Source organism: Prunus persica, chromosome G5 (genome assembly GCF_000346465.2).
Source record: "Prunus persica cultivar Lovell chromosome G5, Prunus_persica_NCBIv2, whole genome shotgun sequence".
In the NCBI taxonomy this organism is placed as follows: Eukaryota; Viridiplantae; Streptophyta; class Magnoliopsida; order Rosales; family Rosaceae; genus Prunus; species Prunus persica.
The window spans coordinates 17,717,078-17,742,922 of NC_034013.1; the positions used below are offsets into that span (position 1 = coordinate 17,717,078).

A 25,845-nucleotide genomic window follows, 5' to 3' on the forward strand; every position below is an offset into this window, starting at 1 on the left:
ATGTCAATCGCAACCATGAACCATCAATTATCTTTTCTCTTCGAAAGGTTTTGAGACCTCCCGTGATCAAAAGAAGGAAAAAAGGATGACACATGAGACCAATGTAGTGAAGTATTGTATCCCACGTTGGAGTTTTAAAGAAGAGACACTTATGACTCATTAAACAAATACAAACACTCCAATTCCATTAAAAATGGGCAAAAGTTGAAAGACAAGTCACACAATAGTTCTAATTAAAAACAGCGACATGGATTGAAATAGGACAGGCCAACAACAACAGACCATTATTACTAAATCACAAACAATGTTCGTCCCAAAACACATATCTAAACAGTGCTTCATTTCTTCTTGGCAATGAAGAGGCCCCACTTCTGCTCTCCGGAGTCAGCCCTGATCAGCTTTGCCTTCCATCCACCAACTATATCATCATAATCCTCCTGTTTATATTTCAATCACAAAGAATCAGATGAATGAATGCATTGACTAAAAGATATATCGACGAAAAAGGACAGAAATGAGGAAGAAACGCACTTCCGAAAAGTCCTGGATGAACGCATCCTTGTCTTTCTCGACAGCATCCAGTTCCCGCTGCAAAACTTCTTTGAACTAAGGCGCCAGAAAACAATTCGGTTTCAGATCAGGAAAGCTCAAAACAGTAAACATTTTAAGGAAAAATTACAAGATTAGCGTAGCCTTATGCAAACCTGATCAGTACGATCCTCAGCAATGACCTCGTCAAAACCAGCGTCCTTGAGCATCTGAGGTTGGTATGAACACACCAAAGGTTACTTTATGTCAAGGAAAAATGAATAATAACGATCTTATAAGGCGGGCCAGCAAAACTGTAAACAACAAGACATACCTGACCATATGCTTGTACATTATGGAGATCATATCCTCTTTGCTTAATATACTCAGCAAACTCTGCCGATGGAGTTCCAGCACTCCTACAGTAATCACTGATGAGAACTTTACCTCCTGGCTTCAACCACCTGTAGAAGGATCGGAATAATGCAGGTTTGTCCTGTAAATTTTTCAAATATCATCCAAGTCATAAATGACAGTTCCTTGAAACTTGACATATTAGTATAGTGTTGAGTTTGTAATTACTCACAGAAGCATCCCAAGAAAACTTACTTGAATGTGTAAAATGGTGTCACGGCTGTATATCACATCAAAGGTGTCGTCAGCATAAGTCTTTTGCGTGCAATCAGCAACTTCAAACTCGACAGCGCATTTGAGTCCAATGGCACGTTCAAGAGCAAAAGAAATCATATTTACGGAGAGGTCAATGCCAACAACCTCAACATCATAATTCGAGGCCATATAAAAGTCACCTCCCCCGATGCCACAGCCTACATCTAGAACTTTCTGGCTAGGCTTAAGATCCAACTTTGCCACAAATTCTTTAGTTGTTTCTGCTCAAAAGAGAAGGGTTCACTCAGAAACGGGGGGACATCATCACCTTATGTTATGCTTATAATCCACAAATAAAAGTTCATGCATATTTACAGGACATTACCATAAAACCAACCAAACTTAAGAAACATAAAATCATATAAACTGAACACTTATGATAAAACCATATTTTTCTTTCTAGTATCTGCTTGTTCATTATTTCAGTTCCTACTCCAAACTACTAAACAAAATTCCGATGCTGTATGCTACTATGGCACACCAGCTAAGTACTGTTCCCCAAACAAGTGCTTATAGCTACCAACCAGATGAACAGTTACAGCACAAAACTTGGTCATAAAAAAGGGAACAGGAAAATAAATAATCAGCTAACTATCTATTACCGATCCCTCCTGTGCTCACAAAACCTTGTCCAAAGACACGTTCATATCGTAATATGCCATTACTTTTGTACTGAACATTATCTAAGAACTGCTGGAAACCTCTATCATCCTGTGAAGCGACTTTCTGCCATAACCAGCAAATCTGTATTAACCGAGCATCTTGTCAGTCAGCCAGTTCAACTGCAAGGAAAGAAAACTAATAAATCAACTTCTGCTAGTTTTGTACCTGATTTTGATTCTTTTTGTTCCGAACATAAGCTCCAATACATTTGCAACCAACAAGAGAGAGTTCAAAGAAATTCCCAGAATCATCATGCATGTGGCATTGTTTAAAAACCTGCAGTACAATGTAAATCAGAAGTAAATGTCTGTTGACCAGAGCTACAATGTCATGAGTTAAATCGATCATAAAAATTTCTTGAAACTGACATAGCCCAGCATAAAGATAACCAAAAAAATTTAGCCACAACAATGGGAAACTTCAGTTATGAGGAATCATTCGGAAGTATTTCTACTTTTCGAATGTAAACTCCTATAAATCAGAACATTTTCCAAGCTCCCATTACAATGCGGGCAAATGAAGCTCCTAGCAAGTAAATTCGACTCTGTCAACTCATCAAATTCTTATCACATACACTTTATAAGAAAGAGCCTAAATTAGAACACCCATCTTAAAGTGGGCGCATGTTACTGCACAAATGGAATAACCTCCCAGCAACTACAATGAATTGAGACCAATGATAATCTCTTCATGAATTTAGTGAACAAAATTGAGCACCTCCATAGCACATCTTGAACGAAGTAGTAAAGAAGGCAAACCTTGGTATAAAATCTGGGTTCCCGGTAATGGGTTGGGTTGGATTTTCTTTTAGAGTCTCCAGATTGGTGGAAACAAGACTCTCTGAAAAAGATATATCCACCGACCTTCAACCATCCCATCATCCTTTCTACCAAATTTTCCACCTGCAACATGGAAAAGATTTCAATTAGAATCAGGAAAAAAAATGACAGATAAGCAGAGAAATTATCTAATGATCCCAAAACCTGCAGAAACACTAAAAGAAACAAAGATATGACCTCTAGCATAATCTGTAAATCACATCAAATAGTACCCGTGCAAATATGATGAAATGAGTCAGAGATTTGTATGCTGCACTAACATTCAAGTACCACACATAAAACTGGAAGCCCTAAAGATGGGAATTAGTACATAAATACATAGCTAATAAGAGGTCAAATTCACATATAAATAGAACATGGACACTAAAACCATCAACTGTATTAAGAGTGAATGGAAATGGTAGCACATTTTCATAACTCTTTGAGTTCGTCACTGCACATCACCACAGTATACTCTTGGAAGCAAAAGAAGGAAGACCACAACAGGAAGTAAAGCACTAACTGTTCAATTAATGAAAGGGAAGACCTAGTGACGAAGACAAATTACCTCCTTATCTGATAAATACATAAGAAGCCAATTTGAGAATATCATATCCACTGATTCTTCAGAAATCTTCAGATCAGGAGATGTAACATCAGCACACATGAACTTGACGTTCTTATGGTGTCCATTAGTGCTTTCATTCTGAAAGTAGCATATCAGCACTATTAATAAACAAATAGCAGCCTCGCTTTCACTTTGAGATGCAAATCAAAACATTGATCTTGGCGTTACCTTCTTTATCACACTGTCAATGAAGTCCAATGCGACAAGCTGACCAGCCTTTTGAGCTAACTCTCCAGTGAAACGACCAATCCCAGCTCCCAGTTCCAAAACAGATTTACCCTCATATGGAGGGAGCATAGAAAGCACCTGATATGATCCAGTTAAATCAAGTCCTTGACATGGGATATTGACCAAATGAAAACATCATATAAAATACACCAAATTTATAAATTTGAAAAAGAAAGCAAAATGATTAGAAAAGGAAGTGGTTTTCTCAGCCTCACATCATAGAAAGGCAAAAAGCTAAGATATAACTCATCAAAACATCATTGCTAAATAAACAACAAGCAAAAAGAAACATCAACCGAAAAATTATTCTGAATGCCAATAGCTTTCCACTCTCAGAAAGTTGTTCTTTTTGCCCTTTTACTGGCAACCGCATATAGAGGAGGGGAATAAACTTGGGAGTTGTTGTTTACAAAGAAATGTGTGATAATCAAATGAATTATACAGGTCATATTCGAGTCAAAGATCATAAGTCAAGGACCATAGTTTCCTTCTCATTTAGTTATCCAGTGAAGAGCTGAAAAGGCTCTGTTAGCTTCGGCATTGTAACCATGGGACTGATTCATGGGGAATGTTGTTAATGTTTCATTTCTCAAATAATCAGAGCACTGTTAAATTCATATCAGAAGGTTCTCAAATCAGTCTTCAGTTCAAAAATTAACTCTCATTTCGCACAGGTTTTGTTCCATAGTGCAAACAGATTTTAGTAACGGTTAGAAACACAGAGTCCTCTGCAGCCAGTACCTCACCAATTCAGCAGCATTGTCATTTTTCCATACAAAACATGTATGCTATATTATATATAAGATACAGATAGAGATATACCTCAGGTCGCTCTTCTTTGTCAAGATCAGAGGCTTTGGAGTCGAGCATCATGGCCTCAACGGTCAAATCTGCGGAGTGCTCCACCCAGTAGTTCTTCTGAACCTCACGCTCTTGTCCTACACAAACCAATCACAGCCAAAACAACAACAACAACAAAGGAAAACTCAGAGATCTGAATCACATACAGAATTAGCCTCAGGATGAAGTAAAAACAACGAAAATGCCCCCGTAATATTCATACCATTAGGAGCAGCCATTGTAGACCGAAATGGGAGTGAGAGAGACTGAGCTGCTGAAAATTCGAATGAGAGAGAAAGAGAGAGTGAAATGTGAAGAATAAATGGGGCTAAGAACCCTCAACAGCAATGCGTGATCTGGAAAAGCTCCTTGATCTTCGGTCGTGAGCTCTGCCTCTCTGCTGCATATAGGATATAGCAATGTAGCCTGCACCGCACCGTCTTGCCCGATTGCTATGCTATGAATGACTACGATGAGAGTTTCACTCGTATTTATAATAACAAATAGACTCGGGGCACTTTCGTCATTTTGAATTGTGAGTCTGATGGGTGGGGTATGCATTTACCGTTCATTTTTTGGTCGACCTAGACACAAAAAAGTTAATCATGCTCTAACACGCGGGAAGTTTCGACCGGGCGACGGCCAAACTCAATATGTGACTCTGAGTGTGAACCTTTGTTTTTCCTCATCAATTTTTTTTTTACACATTTTTTACATGAACTCTCCAATACCTTCCCGCCACGTGCTTTTTTTATGCGTATTATTTATTTTATTTTTAAAAATGAGTCATTTTCTTTTTGGGGTTTGTTTGTGTCTGCAGCTTCAAATAATGCGAGTGCATTTTCTACTAGTGATTGGAATCCTTTCGGGCCCACTCGTATCAACAAGTAGATTTGATTTCGCTACTTTCATCATCACCAGTGTTAGGGTAAATTCACAACTTCGAGTCGGAAGGACTTACCAATTATTAGCTACCAGCTATCATATATATGAATTTATATAAGAAATTACGAATTGCACACCAACGAGCATTGCTGACAACATAACTTAAATACAGATGAAACTACACACAATACATATAACTTACTAACTAAACCGATCCTCATTAGCGGCAATTATTTTTTTGTTCCATATGATAGCATGTGGGCAGAGGCGGATCCATTAAGGCGCAAGGAGGTGCAGCTGCACCTTCCTTCGCCGAAAAAACCATTGTAGGTGCGTCAAACTGCCCCTTTGTTCAACTGGTGTACAGATTACCTTATTTCCATTTTCAACATTTAAGTAAATGTCTTTGTCCTTTTACTTTAATTTATTTTTATATTACTCCATTTACTTAAGTTTACAATGTAAATAAGGAAGTACCCCCCATTTGGATTCAAATAAAAATACTAGAAAATCAAATTCCTACCAAATCAAAATATGAAAAATCGGTTTTAGTGCAAAATACGATTTAGGCTAAAAATGATGGCTCATTAAGTCAATATATACTTCATACTAAAATCTCATAAAATCAAGTTTTCTTATTTAATGTGTAAGGAATAAAAGCCGCCAAAAATTTTCTTAAGAAAATGATTATTCCGAAAAACCATTTTTCATACTTAATCAATTTTGCACCTCCGCTAAAAAATTTCTGAGTCCGCCACTGCATGTGGGTGTGGGTTCGTAAAGTTGCCTTATTAAACACAGGTTTTGTTATCATGTATCAGTCTATACTCTATATCACTTCATCAAATTTGGAATTTTATATTGAAACAAATAATGCGGTGTATTTTCTACTTGTGATTGGAATCATTTTGGAGCCCACTCGTACCAACAATTAGATTTGATTTCCGCATTATTATTATTATTATTATTTTGAATGAAAATTTAATGGGGAGATTAGCTACTCTTATCACCAATGTTAAGGTAAATCCACAACCTCAAATCGGAAGAGTATATCATATCATCAATCATGAAATAAAAAAGTTATTATTTTTCATAATTACTCTCATAATTTCTAAAATAATCCTTATTGAGAGTTTATTTTTAATTTAAAAAAACAAGTGAATGAACTCACTAGTGTAATAGTTTGAAACAATTACTTCTCTAAAAAAAGTCATGGGTTTAAGGCCCAATATTCATGATATGTATGTGAATTTACTATGTTATTGTCCCTCCCAATAGAAAAGATTATCATTAAAAAATAAAACAAACAAACAATAAACAGTGAAGGAAGAGTCCAAAATTTGCATACGTCTTATTAATTAAGAAATGATAGATCCAAGGTATTTTGTATTTTAATCTACGGCTCACAATCGAATATACTATCATCCAATTTGATTATTTCTTATTCATCTTTTATATATATATATATATATATATATATATATACACACGAGAAATGCTTAGTAAATTTGTCTGAATTTTTTCCATTTTTTTAATGATATGACATGTGTCATTTTCTTTACGCTTAAAATAATATCATTCATCCATCACACAAGTTAATTTTTCTTTTCCAACAAGCTAGTATTTTAACACGTGTTTCGTACGTGTCCTCTATTTTATGGCCACTTAGCACGTGTTTCGTGAATAATTGACAGGACTGCGTAAACTGGGCTGCTTTCAGTGAGAAAGGAAGGTCATAACTGACTTTAGGGCACGGAAAAGAAGGGAAATTTGTCGTGTTGTGTAGGGTGATGATCTCATTCCACGTGTTGTTAGGTGCATTCGATCTGATATATTTTGCTAATCATTTCATGACCAATTCCAATTGCTCCAATTGCAATTGGAGATGTTATTTCTTTCCATTTTGGCCTAAATTTTGTTCCAAATGAAGAAAAAGAAATAGCGCTCAATCAAAATCAAAGCTAAGTGCGATTAACGACCCCACCCAGATTTAACAAGTAAATTAATTAATTAATTAATTAAACACCTAACCCACTTCTATCCAAAGGAGGACCACCAGAGTATTAGAGCTCGTTTGGGAGTGCTTTTTTTCGAAGCGCTTATGTTAGTAGTGCTTATGTCAGTAGTATTTATGACATAAGTGCTTCAATAAGAAGCAGTTTGTCGTTTTGCAGTAGTATTTAAAAATGTTTTTCCAAAATATTATAATAAACATAGGAAATAAAAATTAACAGGATTCCAAAATAACAACATGGCTCAAAAAATTTGTGAAATGTAAAGATAGTGATGGATTAATAGAAGCTAAAGGTTTCAATGGGTATTTTGGCGTCTTATAGGTTTTGGAGTCTGTTGGCCTTTTCGCGGGTAGTGTTTTGGTTTTAATAGGAGAGAAAAAGAGAGAAAAAAAGGAAAAGAAAGAAAGGTTATCTTGGCGTTTTAAAAATTAAATATGGATATTTTCGGTATTTTAAAAGTTTCATTAAAGGAAGCCAAGTGCTTCCCTTATTTTTGTCCTACAATGATTTTAAGAAGAAGCACCTTTCAAATCACTCCAAGTGCTTTTGGATCTCACCCAAAGCGCTTTTGCAATTTTTGCCAAACACTATTTTTAAAAGACATAAACACTTTTACTCATTTAGAAGCGTTTTTTGCTGCTCTAAAAGTACTCCCAAACGAGTCCTTAGTAGGGGTGGGCACTCAAACCGGCGAACCGGAAATCCAAACCAAACCGCACCGAACCAAACCGGAAAAAAACCGAGTTGACCAAAAAGTCAAAAACCGGTCAAAAACCGAACCGGACCGGTTTGGACCGGTTCCGGATCCGGTTCCATGTCTTCAAAAACCGAACCGGGCCGAACCGAACCGGTGAAACTAAAAAAATATATAATTTCAATATATATATTTATATTTAATGCTATATTTTTAATTTCACTAAAAAAAACATAATATTTATCCAAGTTCAATGTCAAAATATCTCTATTTTCTCACTTTAATATTTATTTTTTATATGAAATTGAATAATTTGTTAATTTTCAAGTAAAAAAATAATATTTCAGTTGAGAATTGTATTAAAAAGTAATTTAAAAAAATAATTTTTATAATCCGGTTCAAAACCGAACCGAACCGGAACCGGACCGAAACCGGTTCAAACCGAACCGGACAGTTTTTGAAATTTTTTTTATTAAAACCGAACCGAACCAAACCGGATGAATAGTATTGGATCGGTTCTAATTTGAGGCAAAAACCGGTCCAAACCGAACCGTGCCCACCCCTAGTCCTTAGTATAAGTATTAGTACTTCGGATTCTCTCATGTACAGCAGTACAGTGTCAATGGGGTTCATTATTATAATATAGTATATCTGTATGTAAAAATCCAACACACTGCCCCATGCCACAAAAATATCCACCAATAACAGACTCAACTTGTTCTGTATTTGTACGATTATGTATATAAAGAATTTTATAAAATAATGGCATTTTCTCTTCTTTTTTTTATATCAAGTATATATACATGATTTTTTTTTTTTGTCATCACTTGCAGGCAACGAATCTTTTTTTGAAAATTACGTTATAGTCCATGCCTCTCACATTGGGTTTCGGATGATTTTACTATTCTTTATCTTATTTTATGGTGCTTCTATTTTAATAAAGAAAAATGCTAAATTTATCAAATTTTTATATCATATCATGTACCACCTTTTTAATAAAAGTGGGCCCTATTATATTGGTGTGCTCCACTTTTATTAAAAAAAAAATATACAATATAATATACAAATATGATAATCATAGCATTACCTTTTTATAAAAACATCTGCTGTAATAAAAACAAAATAATGAACTGAATAATTTCATACCCGATATCATTATTTGCCATGGGCCAGGCACGTAATTTGTTTGTAACTGAAATGAATAAATGGAATGTACGTTGTGACGTGGTGCTTGAGAGGCGACAATTCTGAAAAATCCGTAGTCACAAATTTCGAGATATGTATGGGAGCCTATCCTGAATCTGAAGCCGAACTCGGATAAATCCAAACAGGACTGACTTTGAAACCAACCCAAGCCCAAACGCAAGTATGAACCAAAGAGCGGCCAAAATCATGTGAACTGGGTTGGATCATTGGATCGCAAAAGAGGCCGGTGATGAATACTGTAGCTGGGTACTGGACAGTCTTTTTCTTGTGGGATAGTCATAGTTGGGCTTTTGCTTTTCTTTTGGGTCAAGGTCAATCCGACTAACTTCCAAATATGTAGAAGATGTGGCTTAATTAATTGTGTCCTTGTGTTATAGTAGTCGTGAAATAATTAACAAAAACCCTTTATATTATATATATGATTAATTCCAGTGCTGGATCGGGTCATGTATATAATATAGATAATACGTATGCATGTAATTTGCAAAGCCTGTGGCTGTGAATATCGATCATAAGTTTTTTATTTTCTCGTTGGCTTTGGTCACTGCATTGGAAACTTTTTACTTTGAAATGCCATGTTAATATAAAGAAATGAGTAAGTGTTTGTTGGTCCAAATCAAAAGGAATCCAAGACCATATAAATATATATCTATATGAAGAGAAGGGATATTTTAATTTTACGCCCCCCCAAAAAGAAAAGGAAAGAGGGGATATTTTAGTGTAAATTTTCACGTGCAGTAGACCGTGAGCATAATAATCATATTTTAATGAGGTCTTTTGATATAGGTTCAATTTTGAGTTTGCATTATAAATGCAGTCCACCTCTCTTCTGACGTAGAATTAGATCCAGCGACTCAATAAGCCAGCCGAGTATGCAAAGCCTTGACCACTATTTTTAAAACATTTACATATATTGTCATTGTACAGTCAATCCTCTAAAATTTATTAATTAGTACAATCAATAAATTAATATCACATTTTTACAATTAATCTCAATTTGTCAAACACTTTCAACCAACGAATACCTTATGATGAGGTATATATGTCTCTGGGTGGTTTGATTTACCTGCTTTGCAGGTTTGTGTATACCTCCCTCATAGGTAATTTCATATCATATATTGCCTCCATAGGTAAATAACATTCATATGTATACCTCCTCCATAGGTAATTGACCTATCCATACCTAATTAATATTCATGTATATTCCTAGTGCATAGATAATTATACCTCCTCCATAGGATTGTAAGAAGAAAAAGAAGGAAGAAGCAAAGAAGAAGAAGAAGATTAAGAAGAAAGATTATAGGATTTTTATTATTTAATTTTTTTTTTTTTTGGTATCATCGCATATTTATGGGATTTTCAAAATTAAAATAGATAGACAAGAAAATATTTTATAAATTCAAATCATATATGAAAACAAATTTAAAAAGAAAAAAAATATATGATTACATCATAAAATTAGAAAAAGGAATGTAATTCTATGTGGCATTAAAGTTAGAGGACTTGGATTACTAACAATACGTCTATGAATTGCAATCAAATTCTATAATAAGAAATGAACATATACCGAATTAATTATATTTTAATTAAGCGAGTGCAAGATCAAAGTCTAAAAGAGAGACGAGAGAGAGACAAGAGTCCAAGTTAATTATATAATGAAATGAAAAGACTGCATTCACTATTATACTAATACTATAGTGTATGTATATATCAATCCCTTTCAAATTCAGTGTTCGAGAGACCAATGATAATGAGAAGAAGGGATATGGGATTTGGATGGGATGCGAATCCCCTTCAAACGCACCAATAAAAACAACCACAAACAAACGTGTATATATCTCTTAGGCTTTGCTTTGTACATAATATGATCGATACAATTCATATGCGTACATGTAAGCACAGAGAGAGAGAGAGAGAGAGAGAGATTACACACACACCCCTCCATGTACACAGGCAGACGCAGGGCAAAAGGCAAAGGCAGCAGGGCAGGGCCAGGGAATGAAAAAAGGCGTAGAGCTAAAAAACTGACATGACAAACTCACAAAGCATTGTCTTGGGAACGGCCGACCCAACACAAGTTAGTGGGGGACAATCAAAACGTTAGCCACGAACAAACCATTTACACTATGCTATATTATTATTATATATTCTCTCTCTCTCTCTCTCTTGGAGGAGGGATAGCTAGCTAATTCTAATCCTTTTTTAATTTAATTTTGATTTTGATAAAGACGAGACTGACGTTGCTGGCCTTTTCTTATGCAAAATTTAGTGCTTTGTTTTACCGATTGTCCACTCTGCCTATCTCTCTCTCTCTCTCTCTCTCTCTCTCTCTCTCTCTCTCTCTCTCTCTCTCTCTCTCTCTCTCCTTCTCTTAATTATTTGCCAAATAATAATATGCCAACCTACTTAAGTATAATTAATTAGGCATATGTCTCCCAACCCAAGCACTAAACGACTAAAATCAAAAGCGAAGGAGAAGGATAGAAGGAGCAATTTGCTTCTCCCATTCCCATACAAGTGCGTGCTGCAGCATAGCATTAGATTATATTCTCTTGCTAGACCCTCTCCCTCTGTCTCTCTACCTCTAGACCTACCTCTTCCTTCAATTTCTTTCTTAGTGTCAGCCGTATTTGTGGATGGATGTAGAAATTAAAGAATATTCAACTGTCATTTATATCCTTCCAAAATCTTTTTTGTTAGTCAAATACAATTTTTTGTTATCTGTGTTGGCCGCTGGTATATTCAATCTTTAACCTAGATAGCTATACTAGTTGAAGCCCAAGCCGAAGATAAATAGGTACTAAATATCATATCTCCAATACGAGTGAATTCATTTGAACTGTATAAATGACACACATGTACGTATTTGAACGGGTATACCACATATAATGCATTTCAAATCAATAGACAATTATAGCTAAGCTTGGAGAATAAATTCTAATTTTTCAATAGAGATTATACTTCTTTCTCCACTCTGCACAAATTTTCAAAGAAAGTATTGCTTAGTAGATGAATAATATATCAAGTTATTCAACTTTAATTTCAAGTATTTTGAATTTCTTGCTATCTATCTATTTGAGCCCACCCACCATTGTGTAGTGGCATGACTAGATTGGGGCAACAATAACAAAAAAGTCTCAAGTTACGGAAAAGTATGTTGTGTAGATCGACATCTAAGGGCGGCTTTTAGTATAGTATAAGTGGCGCTATCGCACAAGGTTCTTGATTTTTGAAGTCTCTTAATTTTTTATATTTTATATTATATATATTAATATTGTGAAAACTGTACATATACTCAAGCATGCAGCATATTGAAACTAAAGTGTATCTAGTGGAGCTGATTTTTCTCCTTATAAAAAAAAGAAAAAAAATGTATTTTCGTCCACTAAAAAAAAACCGAAAAAAATCTTATCGACATCCATTTGATGATGATATGATTATGACATCCCATTTACTCGCATGGGATCATCTACCATATACGTACCAACCACTATACATTTGTATGCATGCATGTTGTATTATATGGAAGGCCTACGATCATGCATACAGTTTGTATATATAACTTATTATAATTTTTTTTGAGAAAGTTTTGTATTGGATAATATTACAACCTTTCAAATTTGGCACAACCAAAAAGCACCAAAAGGAGCGGAGATTCATGCGGGCTAGCTTGCAAAAGCAGTTGTTCAAGTAGAGCCTTTCAAAGCTGTTTGCCAAAGCCTAGATTATATTGCTCCAATATGGAATTTAGTGACAAGAAAGATTCAGTTTCTAGAACATGGATGATTGATTGGTTTGGCATATTTTTTACTTCCATGGCTTGTAATTAAATTAAATATAATTTTCTTATATCAAAATGGATATATTTATTTATTTTTGGTGTCCAACTGAAAAAATGGGATTTAACTAATTAATTAAGAAGAAACCAAAATACCCACAAAAACTCTCTCTCTCTCTCTCTCTCTCTCTCTCTCTCTCTCTCTCTCTCTCTCTCACACACACACACACACACACAGAGGGATCACTTCCGAAAAAAGTTACAACTTTAGGAAATTCTAAACAGCAATGGAGGAGCATCTTGACCCAATTGTAGAATATTAGGCTGCACGCCGGTATTTGGTGCAGGGCAGGCCATGGATGATGGCAAAGTCTGCTTGGGGTTGGGAGCAGCAGAGCCAATGGGTACAATTATGTACTGACAGACAATAGCATAAAGATTATTAGTGTGTTTTTTTTTTCTGGTGCGGTGCCATGCTGAATAGCCATAATATGCCCATACTGTAGGTAACCCAATCATCAACCCCATGCATATATATATATATATATATATATATATATATGGAGTTAATAAATTAGGTTGCAGTACATGAAATTTACATGAAAATAGGGGAAGGGGCAGATTACGTACTCAGGGACCAATTAGGTTGCATTGCATGCCTTGATGTTTAGCTTTTGAGTTTCATACAAGAAATTAACCTAAGCTAGCTAGAAAGCAACATGTGATGTATACAGCAGCAATAATTACACACAATACTAAACACTAATCTTGTATATAATGTCATTCTATTCTATATATATAATCATGAGATACTCCGGATTCAAATTAAAGTCTTATCAGCGTGATCCTAAAAGTTTTTTATTTTTTATTTTTATAATTGCAAGTGCATCCTAACTACTACTGCACGACTTTGATTATAAGCACTTTGTCCTTTTGTCATTAATTTCTAAAAGCCATGAGCTCTTTTTTGAGCATTTCCCTTTTCTTATATACATATCAAATTATTATAAGATAATTTTATTTTTCAGTATAAACAATAGTCTAAGTTATAGAGGAATGAGTTTTCTCTCACACACACAACTATGATGCTATGAAGATTCAAATCTATTGCCTGCAAGTCAATACTATTTTCCTTACACTGGACTAGATCCCATTGACATTATAAGTGTGTATTATTAACTGGTTAACGCTCAAGCGTTCATGTAAAATAAAAAAAAGTTAATAAGTTAAGAGAGAGTGGAATTAGGTTCAAAACACATTAATAAGGGCAAAACAGGTAAATAAATAATAATAATAAAAGTTAAAGTTTGACAGGCACTAAGTTTATTATATGCATGATGATCACTTGTATCGTTAGCATGTATGCATGGGCGTGTTTGAAGAAGCAAGAGGTTTTTATTAAAAGAAAAAGACGATTTAGAAAGCCCCAAAGAGACATGATGAGATTAATAGTGAGAAGGAAAGGTGTGAAGAAAAGGTAATCTGTGTAACTAAAAGAATAAGAAAGGAGTGAGAGAAAAGGAGAGGAAACCTTAGATTGTGACTATTGTCTCCCAATATTCCAAACAGGTCCCCATCAAAATCAAACCCCCACCCCCATCTTATAAATTATAATGGAGGGTCCTTCTTTCTATCTACCACTACATATATATATATATATCTATAATTAATCAGAAAAATAATCCCCATGCCAAGTCCAAGAACAAAAATAAAAAAGAAAGAAAGAAAATAGGATTCCAAGCTTTTTCATATTTGTGGTGGACAAAGGAAATCTATAGTAAAAGAAAAAAAATGAGAATAGAACAGGAAGAAAGTTATCATCACATTCACATCAGCCACTTTTTCCCTTTGTTTTTTTTTTTTCTGTAGCTTAATTTAAATGAAATTCTTCAAAATAGAATTGAAGGAAAAATTATAATTCCTTAATAAAACTACGGAAACCTTGTTTTATAATTAAATGCACTACAAACTGATTTTACAATTTTACTAGGAAAGACAATTTCAAACTCATTCATTCATTCATTCATCTTCTTCTATTTCTCATCTTTGCGTTGTAATTAATTATGAGCTTGCTGCAGCAGCTTGCATGAATGCAAAAAGCCATTGTTGGTCTCCGGCTCCGCTCGCTTTCTTCATAGCCCCAACAAGATGTAGTAGACAAGCGTTATGGGCAACGCAATCAACATTCCAAATATAACTCTGCCATTCATTTCAATCATTACTCTGTTAATGTCTGATTAATTGGTAAACAAAATAACAAAAATAGGCTCGAAAATAAAATATACTTACCCTGTGCTGAGAATATCAGGGTGTACATTGTATTCCTTAGCAAAGACAAAGGGAACAATTCCTTGGGGTAGAGCTGCCTGTTATTTGGTTTGGCAGTACACAGTACAAACAAACACAACAAGGCTGTTAACAACAAGGCCACACATACATACATATCTTTGTTCTTTCTTGTGCTGTGTCACTGTGTGTGCATAATTACTTAGGGCCAAACCAAACAAGTCCTTGTTTACTTAATTATAATAGAAAATAGAAAATACTGGGTTGGATTGATTCAGTCTTTATTTGGCATTGGAATTTCTTCTTATAATATCCCATGTTTATGAAAAGCAGTGAGATGCCATGATGGTTTTGTACAATATTACAAAAGAAGAATTAAATTAAATGAATATCTTCAGAGAAAAAGAATAAAAAAGCTTATCTTGAGGTAGCAGAATATTATTATAAAAGTGAAACTTTTGAAGCATATGTAGCTATGTGGGATTGCTTTGGTTGTGTCAGAAGGAGGCAGAAGAGAAAAAATGGAGAGAGGGAGAGAGAGACCTGAACAATGGCAACGTGCAAGAGAGTGCCTCTTAAGCCAACAGCAATGGAAGCAGCTGCCATGACAGCTGGACCTGTAAGGAATCTCACAGCCATAGTAAAAGCTGCAATGGAATTTCCACATGCTATGATCCTCGGTTGCAAAGCCATAAACAGACCTGCAAATCACATCAAAAGGGAAAATTAGCTAACAGCATGCTCATCAGACACCATCATCACTACACCATCACACCACTGTCACTCAGTCAGTCAGTCAGTCATCCTCCTTTGATTTTGAAAGACCTTTCATCATCATCACCACCACCACCCACCAACCCATTATTATTACATCAAAACCCAAACCCAAAGCCCCAAGCAAAAACTTGGCCAAAAAAGTAAAAACATAAATAGTGAAAGAAAGAAAAGATTCTTAATATAAAGAAAACCCAACATTATCATAACCCTACTGTTTGCTTTCTTTGCTTTTTTTGCCAGTTTGTTTGCTTGCTTTTTTTTTTATCCAACAATTAATAATGAAAGGCAAACAACGGAGGGTTTTTCTTTTGTGAAAGAGATTGTAAAGGGAGTGTGTATGGTATAGTATACTGACCAAGACTGAACATGGCCATGCCAAGTCCTGCATCAGATAGTATGGCAATGGACTTTGCTATAATGGCTGGCATTTGAATATGCCACCTACAACAAAAATCATCAAAAAGAAGAGATAATCAAGAATATTGTATTGCACCAATGCTAATGCTATCTGTGGAGGAGAATTGATGTGCTTTTGAAAATGTGCAAAGATTTTGTTGGATTCACTTCACTCTCTGAGGCTGTGAAGCAGAGAAAGGGACAGCTAGCTAGTAACAAGTACCTGAATGAAACTAGAGACCAGGTGAGGCCAATCAAGCTTGAGTAAGTGTTGGGGTTTCTGATGAGTTTTCTCCAAACCATGATCAGAATCAGCCTAGTCATCACACTGGTTGGAGGCATCACTTTGCCCTTCCCATCCCCTGCTGCTTTTTCAGCTTGCTCATGGTTCATGTTCATCTGATCCCTGTTGCCAAAGCTGAAATCATCTCTCTCCAAGTACTCTTCTTGATTCTCTCTACGACCTTCCACTAAAAATCAAAGCCCCATCTCACATGTAAAACCTCAAAAACAAGTTAATTATATAAAAAAGAACACTGAACAAATTCAATAGGATGTACCTTTTCCAGGAGACACAGCCAATTTCACCTCTTTTTGGTCATGAGCAGTACCATATTCATTGCTTCCAAACACATCTGAAACAGGAGAGGCACTGGAACTCCAGACAAACATATGAAGATCCTTACCACCATCCTCTGGCTTCTGCTGAGCTTGCCCATTAGGCCTCTTTGCATTAATGGCATTACTATTATTATTAGCAGCAGCAACGTTTTTGGAGGCTGTAGGTGAAAACATTCCTGGGTTCGGTGCCGGGTAATGCGCTGTCGTATTGTTACCTTGCTGGCCGCCGTGGTAAAACCTTGGCTTATTACCTGTAGCGCTGACCACACCAGTACCATCTTCCTCATAATTTGACGGCCTTGGAGTTGGCCCTCTGGATGCAGAGAGCCCATAAACATCTGAAGAACCAAAGTTGGAGTTCCTCCCAGCCGCCATCATAGAGTAAAAGTCTGTGTGATTGAAACTAGACCCTCGTGGAGTTGGGTTTCTTGAAGACTGCAGAGAGTAAATCTCTGCATTGGTGAGGTTTGAAGGCCTTGGAGTTGTGGACGACAATCCCTGAGACCTTCTTGAAAAGATATCAGACCTCGAAGCATTTGATTTCCTCACAGTAACATGAAGCTTGCCGTCTTCTTTGATTTCAGCTTCAGTTTCAAGTGGCTGCCTCCCATCCAATGACATGATGTCAGAATCAACATGGATGGAGACAATGGAGCCAGCAGTGTCTGGGAACTGTTCGGAGATGAGCAATTTGGCACCTCTGTATTCAAACATGAAGAGCATCAAAGTGTACCAAATAATGCACTGAAGCACAACAATTTGGACCATGAGGCTTCCTGAAAAATCGCCATACATTCCTTTGAGCAGGGGGATGCCCATGACCAGAGTGTTGGGCAGAGTGGAGAGGGAAAACAGAGTGATGGTCCATTCCAAGCAGCCCCTTTTGCTGACTTTGGTCCAGACAGCAAGCACAGCAAGAACGATGAGCTTCTGGAGAGTGTCAGCTGCTATGAAGCGAGTGTTCATGTTGTAAGGGTCGTTGGAGGAGATGAAGTGGAAGGAGAGGAGTGGGACTGCAAACAGAGCCACAAACCTGTTGATGCCAGAGCACTGGTCAGGGGTGAAGATCTTCCACCATTTCACTGAGCCATAGGCTAAGATCATGGCCACGTAGAGTGGAACCACTGCAGTCATGACATGGTAGAAGTCAGATAATGAGATCATCTTGAATGAATCTTGATGATCAGTTCAGTTGTAGCCCAAATCAGGAAAATTAATTAAGCTTATTGCTTGCTCTGTCTCTGTAAAGAAGAAGAAGAAGAAGAAGAAGAAGAAGAAGAAGAAGGAAGATGGAGGTGGTGGTGGTGGTGGTGGTGGAACTGATGATGAAAAGGACAAGGGGAAAGGGAATAGGAGGAGAGCATGTGTTTTGGTTTTTGGGGTAGTGGGTAATAAGCAGAAGAATACAGCAATATTTTTTGAGCTTTGAGAGTTGCGAGAGAGCGAGCAAGGTTGCACTTGCAGTCCCCAAAGCACACACACACTCAGCTCAGCTCAGAAAAGTATTTGCTTTATATTCTTTTTGCTATTGTATATTTATTATTTCGGTTTGTTTTTTTCCTTTTTGTTTTAAGTTGTATTTTGATGTATAATTTTGTGTTTTTGAGTTTTTGGGTTAGGACAGGAGGAGAGAAGGGAGTGGCATTTGTCAGTTGGTGCGTGGCTCTATCTTGTTTGTATGGAATGGATCATGGATGGGTCTACTGGTTGCATAAAGCAGAGAAAAAGCATTTTGGCTAGAGGTGGCGGTGTCTCTAACAACTTGTTTCATTGTTTGTTTGGGACCTTTTCAAGCTTTCAAAAGACCCTCTGCATCTTTCCTTTTCTTTTCTTCTTCTTCATTTTTCATTGCCAGGGTTAACTTCCTTTTCCTTTGTTTCTTCTTTATTTATGTCAAGAACACACCATTCAAGTAATTAAAAGTGTGAGTAAAGGTTGTTTAATTAATTCCTTCCAAAATGGTGAAAGAAAGAAAGTATATATATTTATATCATCTTCTTGAATCTTGTTCATGGGGAGAAGAGAAGAGAAGAGAAGTGAAGTGAGGATAATAGCGTTTTGATTGATCACGTGGATCCTAAATTGTCCATACTTTTAATCCAAGCGCTGCATGTCATTGTGTTAGGTGGGATTAGATGCCAATCCGAATTTAGCCACACCAACACCAAGTAGCCAAACAAAACAATCCTAGCCACGCCAACCCAACCCAGCCCACCCCAGTTTCATTTTCATTTTCATTTTGGACTTACATATTTGTGTTCATGGATGGAGGGCAAGCAACATCATATAGTCTCCGCTGGATTTGGATTCACATCATATGGATTTATAGGTCTTTGTTGCATTTCCTTATCCTCATAACTAGATCAAATCTTTTTTCATCGATGAGATGAGGTATGGGGATTCGATTTAATATCGGGAAGAAAAATACTACTAAATCGAAACTAGCTAGCTGGAGATAAATTATTTGGGTATTGTGTTTTAGTTTTAGTTTTTTTTTCCTAAAAAAAGTAGGAAAGTAGTTTAAGTTACCAAACGCTGCCTTCCCTTTCCCTATTCTTTTCTCAAAAAGAAGTATTAATTGAATATTTTCATGCGAGACAGGTAGTATGTCTAAAGTTTTGCTGATACAGAGAACAAATTAATGTTCATTCTGAGAATACCTTGAAAGGAAACAGATTAATTTATGCTGAATACTGACATTCTAACATATGATTGGCTTGAAATGAACTCGGGAGATGAAATTGAAATTGAAATTAAAATTAATTAATGAAAGGGTTACCTCTCCTAGAAGTGATGAAAAACTGAGCAGAGAAGAGAGAGAGAGAGAGCATGCTTTGAAGTTAATGATGAGGACCATGAGTCATGGCCATGGGGGCTTGGGGTTCACAAAGAATGAAAGCAAACGGGGGACAAATATTGACGTGTTACTCTCACAACTCTCTTTGAAATCCAAAACTCCAAACACCACGCTTATACTGCACGCACTGCAATGCCCCTTTTCTGTTTTCTAAGCCATTTTTATCACTTGGATTTCTTAAACTAATTCATTTCTTCACTCCCCAAATTGCGTGCTCTATTCAATTAATTAAATTTTTTATTTATTTAAAAAACTACATTTGTTTTGGATTTGAATGAGGATGGATAAAATTAGGCCTAATATAATAGAAAATAGAGAAGCTATAGAAAGATGGGTAATTTGGACAATTAAGAAGAGAGATTGAGTGATGTTTTTGGCTTCTTGTGCAAATCATCCTGGTTCCAAATCCAAGTCATCAAACCTAGAAATATGAGATATTGGAATGAATCACTCTACGTGGTACGTACCCAGCCAGCCTAGAGGGACAGAAAATTTGCCAAAGATCATGCATGTTTCTCTCCTTTCCACCAGTCACTTTTTTTCTTCTTCTTCTTTTCTTTTTGCAGGAGGAAATCAAGGAATAAATGAAGGAGACTGATTAAGAATTTGGCATATCCAAACGGTGAATGAAATTATGAGGTCAAGAAATGAATAAGTGTGTTAGTTAATTATAGTTTTCATTTTCCAAACCACCTTTTTACATGCTTAATAATTATATGATATTTGTGTTGTGTCCATAAAACTGAACACAAAATGGTAATGCAGAAAACATAGTAATTAGCACAAGGAAGGAGCGAGCGGTCAAAGTAAAGATATGCTGATGCCGAGTCAGAAGTTGGCAAAGATGGCAGACAAGCGCAAGCTTAAAGCCTTATTTAAGTGCATAAACTATGTGATTACGTGCAATAGTTGAATGGTAATTCAGAAAACCATTTACATTTTTGTGATGTGAGTGAAAGGCAACCTCATTGATCAATATATATAACTAAGCGGAAAAAAAAAATATTAATGGTGGACACAGACAGAGTTCCATTTTACCACGGAAAAAAAGATGGCGGATGCGTCATGCACTTCACTTCTTCTAAGTAAGCTTCAATTTGTTGGAAATTGGAACTGAACTTGTGGACAGCGAAACTTGACTCTGGCTTAAGGAGAAAAGGGAGGTTGATTCATTTAGAATTAGATAAATGTATGTATCGATCTGATCATGATCATCATTACATAAAAATAATTTGATTCTAATAATGCTTAAAAGCCTCAAAATGCAGACGTGTTTCTCAAAGCCACACCCTCTCCTTTAAGAAAAAAAGTCTCTCATAAAACGGGTATATGTCGTCCGTCCTTTGCAAAAAGCTATGGGGCATTAGGTTTTCAGTGATAGATACAAATATATATATAGTTACTTTTTATTGAGGATTTTTCAAATTATTTTATTTGAAGGACACCCTTTAGGTTACTTTATGAATTTTTTTTTAACAATTCAAATTGTCTATTTTTCAAGTCTTCATTCATAGATCATCCTTACAAAAAAGTAGACAAATTGAAAATCATTAAGGGATCTAATTGAGACCAACAAAATCAATAAACACGGTGCTTCATGATAGTACTTAAAATTTAATAATTTAATTGAATGGTCAAATGATATTGGATTCAAATGATTTTTTTGTAGAGATGATCTTTGAATGAATATCATGGTTTGAATTAGTGAAATACAATGCGGAGTGGACCCTACAAATTGTCCTTCAAATAAACTTATTTGAAGGATCTCTCAATAAAAGCTTTCAATATATATATATATATATATATATATATAGTAAAAAAGCCTTAGAATTAGGGAAAGCTAGCTAGGTATCTCTATCCTTTGGCACTAATTATGTAAATAAATAGGGAAAGCTAGCTAGGTAAAAAGGCCTTAGAATTTGTGATTCATGAATTAATAGAGCTTAAATAAGAACTTGATTGGGGGTCGCTCTCTTGCTTCTTACGAGGAGAGTAAAAACGTTTATGTATTTATCATGTTTAATACATGTATTTTTGTACAAAATTTTCAATAATATACACAAAATTCATGTATTATACACATAAATTTTAAACATTATTGAATAAAAATAATATATATTAAAAAATTAAAATTGATATTAAAATATTATATAGTGGCCAAACTTTTCACTTATAATTTCCCAAAATTTTGTCCAATAAAACACGTATGTATCTTATTTGTATTTCACTAATTATGAAAGAATGTTTGAGGCTAAGATTATTTCTTACTTGTTGTAACAAAAATAGAAGATGGTGATTTTGCAATCTCTTTGCCAACCAGAACAACAATTTCAAACAAAGATTTACGGGTATAATAGTAAGAGGTGGTAGTATTCTTCATGTAAAGTATTGTTTGAAAAGTGAAGCAATTACCAAGATCACCCCAACTATGGATGTTCAAATGAAAAAAAAAAGAAAAAAAATGAACTCTCATATTGAAGATAGATTTGTAGATGGAAAGAGGCCTTGGAATTATGCTGGGAAAAGAGAAGATTTGGGCTCCTAATCACTAGGTGGGTCCTTTATGTTTTTAATTTTTTTTTAATATATAGTATAGCCACCCAACTATACCATTTAAATTTAATATTTAAAGATAATATTCGAGCACTTAGGCGCTATTGACCATTAATAGCATTATCTAAATATAAAATTTAAAAAATATAACCGTGCGCCTAGACCCTTTAACTCTATTTAAACCCAACCTAACGCATCAAATACTGAATCTTGCTATAGGTATGGCATAATTAACAGTTTCCTAATATAGTCCACCAGTAGGTTACCAATTGAGTCAAAACCGATATACATATGCATTTATTTATGTCAGTAATAATTATTTTTAGACCAATTCCCAATGTCGTACCCTTTTCCTTTCCGCAGTGAGTGTGAGAGCGATGTCACAATGCATGTAAGGCCGAAAGGTAAATTTAACCCATCCCTGCAAGTAAGCCAACGTAAATTATATACCTATCAGTGTAGGAGAAAACTTAGTTGTAATGGGGTTACTATTTTGCTAATGATAATGCTATTTCAGGTAAATTTATCACACATGTCATAGTGTTGTTGGCCGAAATAACGAAATAATACTATCACTATTTTATGAAAGTCTTTCTTCCAGCTGTGTTCATGGAGAGCTATATAGGGTTTAGGGGTGTAAAACGAGCCTGTTGTGTTGTGTTCTTCAACTACGGCCAGGCCGTGCCTGAAATATAAAAAGGCGGGCGGGCTATTAGAAGAAGCATGCCCAAAAAGTATTGGGTTGGACTTAGGGCCTGGTCTTCCCTTCCAATCGTTTCTTTTCGTCTTTTTCATGCCAATCGTTTCTTTTCGTTTTCTTTGGTCACAACTCAGAAACATCTTTTAGCCTTTAAATTTTCTGAAGCAGGGGATTTATTAAAAAGCAATGAATTGATGAACCGCTGGACTCTGATCACATATATATAATATACCAGCAATCAGCTGCTGACCTTGTTGGTCTTTGGTTCCCAGCCATGCATGCTGCTAGCTCATAACTTCTTTCTAGAGTATCCACGTTAGTATATTATGTGAACTTTTTAAGAAGAAGAGGCAATTCAAACGCTACCCATCGATCAAAGTTTCACCGAAAATGCCACTCGATCCATATGTACCCTGAAATTCACTCTCTTCGTGAAATTGTTCAAGAAACAGATGACAGCAGGAACCAGCCTCCCAACATGATACTATAATGCACTATATATCGTTTTCCTGCAAATTCATAGGTACATAAAAATATGCTATGCAGATTTCTAAGACATGAGCTTGCAACCTGAGATATACCCAGCAAAAGATGAAAGGGCACACACATCTCACTTCACTTAGTGTTTTTGACAACAAAAGCCCAAAAATTCTTCACCCTATTTAGTTATGAGCTACAAGCATACCAGGAGTCAAATAAAGTACATACAATCTCAATTTGTTATACATATCCTATCAACAAACCAACCCAGCTATGAAGACAGTCTGTCTATTTCAGGTTGCACAACCTTTGCAACCACAACCAGCCCATTTATATTACGTCGGACACAATTGAAGCAGACAAATTAAGGAGGCACACTCATGATAAGCCCTTGGAACCAGGAAGGTCAATCCATTGCAACTGAATTTCCACTTCACCACATTCCACATTTCTCAGTCTGAGGCACATGTCTTGGACCACCTTCCCATCCTTCCAGAGAATGCAGCTCTCCTCAGCTAGGCAGTTGGCCCTGCTTGGTTGTATTCTCATGACGGTCGTGCCACTTGCGACCCCTTCTAAGTTCATCTTCAATGCCTCTATATAAGGTACGATGCCAAATTCTCCATCTCCCATTTTGTCATCCTTGCTGAATGTGTCATGGTCATACACAGTCTACAGGCACACATAAACAAAAACTGTCAACCTTGATGCAATAGCACACTAATAATAAAAAAAATCCTTGTCAAAGTAGAAATATTGATGCAATAGTGCAAAAGAACAAGATGATTCAAATAGGAGAATCAAAGAGGAGTAGCTAGGGAGATACTGCAAGAGATCATATCGCTCTCTAGATGGGATTGACTGAAGATGATGGTTCCATTCATGTATATACAATTGGAAAGGAATGTAAAGGTGCACTTGTTCCTACTAAATAAGTGGGGGCAATAGCAGAAGCACTTACCAGCTTGATTGGAATGCTGGGGTCTGTAACAGAAAGTGTAAGATCTTCATTCCACTCTGGGTTAACATCCTTTTTAATTACACGAGTTTTAAGTTTCTGCATCAAAGATTCAATTTTTATACATATTTAGAAGAAAGGAACATACTTGTCAATTGGATCATATGCAGAAATGAAATGGAAGCAATAAAGCAAGAAACGAAAAATAAAATAAAATGGTCAAGCTGCAACAGAGCACAAGTCAAATCAGTCTAAGACTCTAAGATTTAAGAGTAAATTGTAAAAAGTTTATTAGGATCATATTATGTACAAAGCTTGGAGCTCCAAAGCTTGCAAGATCAGATTAAACACCTCAAACAAAACTGAGGCCTTCCAGTTCCGGACATGCCAAACACAATTGGGACTGGAAAAGGGTAAACGACAGACAGACAAACAGAATTGTTCAATTCTATATGGAAAGGAAGAATCTTTTGGTTGGAAAAAGAAGGGGAAAAGGAACCCAGATTGAGAAACAAAGCCAAATAAACAGACAAGTCACAAAATTGAAGGAAAAAGATGGAGGAGGAGGAGGAGGAGACATAGTATACCTGTTTACCCATCTTGATGACGACGTAGGGGTCGCTGCTACGGACGTCGCGAACGGCGAGATTAACACCGCGTTTGACGCGGATTCGGAGAAGACCGAGCAAGTTCTCCATGAGTGACTTGCTACCTCCTTTCGCTGGTGTCTTTGGTGAGTCCGTCATCTTCTCTTCTCTGATCTCCCTCCCTCTTTTAAAGCACTCTATTTTGTCACCTAACCAAACCAAGTCAATTACAAATTATAATGAACAGCAGAAATAATAATATTATAATGAACATAGAAAATTACAGAGAAATAAGAGCAACAGAAATCTGGGTCCCACCAATTTGGTACTGGGAAATTTCTTCTGTTGTTTTTGTCGTTTTCCTTGCCAGTGAATTAATTTTTGATTTGATCTGTTTTGTTTGCTGGTGTCCCGAGGGGATGATGGGAGAGAGAATTAAACAGAGAAATCGAAGAGGGCAAATTAATTGGATTAAGGAAATGAGATAATTGAGACTGGAAGAGGGAAGAGGGTGAGGGGAGGTCTTAAGTTTTTTACCGTTTTGGTTAGGGGAGGACGAGATGACCGGAAGATCCGGTTGTCAGTTCGAGGATCAATGGACGGGATTTAATTATGGATAACTTGTGGACATCGACTACCAAATACGTGAGGGCCGTGACGCGAATCACGTTCCGTGAC

General features: G+C 36.0%; 3 protein-coding genes across 4 annotated transcripts; all 3 read right to left on the reverse strand.

Moving 5' to 3' along the window:
- Positions 153-4,852, reverse strand: LOC18775666 (phosphoethanolamine N-methyltransferase 1). The gene is made up of 12 exons (XM_007209880.2): positions 4,598-4,852; positions 4,357-4,472; positions 3,475-3,612; positions 3,247-3,384; positions 2,619-2,762; positions 2,026-2,136; positions 1,800-1,941; positions 1,138-1,418; positions 863-1,024; positions 705-758; positions 532-606; positions 153-437 (listed from the first exon to the last, which is right to left on the reverse strand). Exons 1-12 carry the CDS (start codon positions 4,611-4,613, stop codon positions 339-341), a joined length of 1,476 nt encoding a protein of 491 aa, XP_007209942.1. The 5' UTR covers positions 4,614-4,852; the 3' UTR covers positions 153-338.
- LOC18776768 (probable auxin efflux carrier component 1c) lies at positions 14,731-18,196 on the reverse strand. Its single transcript, XM_007210220.2, has 6 exons — positions 16,972-18,196; positions 16,635-16,881; positions 16,371-16,456; positions 15,782-15,939; positions 15,242-15,318; positions 14,731-15,151 (listed from the first exon to the last, which is right to left on the reverse strand). Exons 1-6 carry the CDS (start codon positions 18,194-18,196, stop codon positions 15,085-15,087), a joined length of 1,860 nt encoding a protein of 619 aa, XP_007210282.1. The 3' UTR covers positions 14,731-15,084.
- On the reverse strand, positions 23,622-25,661 carry LOC18777103 (protein C2-DOMAIN ABA-RELATED 4). 2 transcript variants are annotated; one of them, XM_007209602.2, is made up of 4 exons: positions 25,486-25,661; positions 25,168-25,364; positions 24,584-24,679; positions 23,622-24,294 (listed from the first exon to the last, which is right to left on the reverse strand). In XM_007209602.2, exons 2-4 carry the CDS (start codon positions 25,324-25,326, stop codon positions 24,001-24,003), a joined length of 549 nt encoding a protein of 182 aa, XP_007209664.1. In that variant the 5' UTR covers positions 25,327-25,364; positions 25,486-25,661; the 3' UTR covers positions 23,622-24,000. The 2 variants fall into 2 exon arrangements, with proteins under 2 accessions (XP_007209664.1, XP_007209665.1); XM_007209603.2 differs by having other exon boundaries at positions 25,168-25,376; positions 25,486-25,660.

Bases quoted from the DNA above. Each gene is read 5' to 3' on its own strand.
- LOC18775666 (XM_007209880.2), bottom strand. The intron at 1,419-1,799 runs GTAATAGATAGT...TCTTTTGAGCAG, and splicing joins TGTGAGCACAGGAGGGATCG to AAACAACTAAAGAATTTGTG. The intron at 607-704 runs GTTTGCATAAGG...CTGGCGCCTTAG, and splicing joins CTGAGGATCGTACTGATCAG to TTCAAAGAAGTTTTGCAGCG.
- LOC18776768 (XM_007210220.2), bottom strand. From the start codon at position 18,196: ATGATCTCATTATCTGACTTCTACCATGTCATGACTGCAGTGGTTCCA. The intron at 16,882-16,971 runs GTACATCCTATT...TTTGATTTTTAG, and splicing joins GGCTGTGTCTCCTGGAAAAG to TGGAAGGTCGTAGAGAGAAT. The intron at 16,457-16,634 runs GTACTTGTTACT...TTTTTGTTGTAG, and splicing joins TGGTCTCTAGTTTCATTCAG to GTGGCATATTCAAATGCCAG.
- LOC18777103 (XM_007209602.2), bottom strand. From the start codon at position 25,326: ATGACGGACTCACCAAAGACACCAGCGAAAGGAGGTAGCAAGTCACTC. The intron at 24,680-25,167 runs GTATACTATGTC...TCTTTGATGCAG, and splicing joins TCATCAAGATGGGTAAACAG to AAACTTAAAACTCGTGTAAT. The intron at 24,295-24,583 runs GTAAGTGCTTCT...GTGTGCCTGTAG, and splicing joins CCAGCATTCCAATCAAGCTG to ACTGTGTATGACCATGACAC.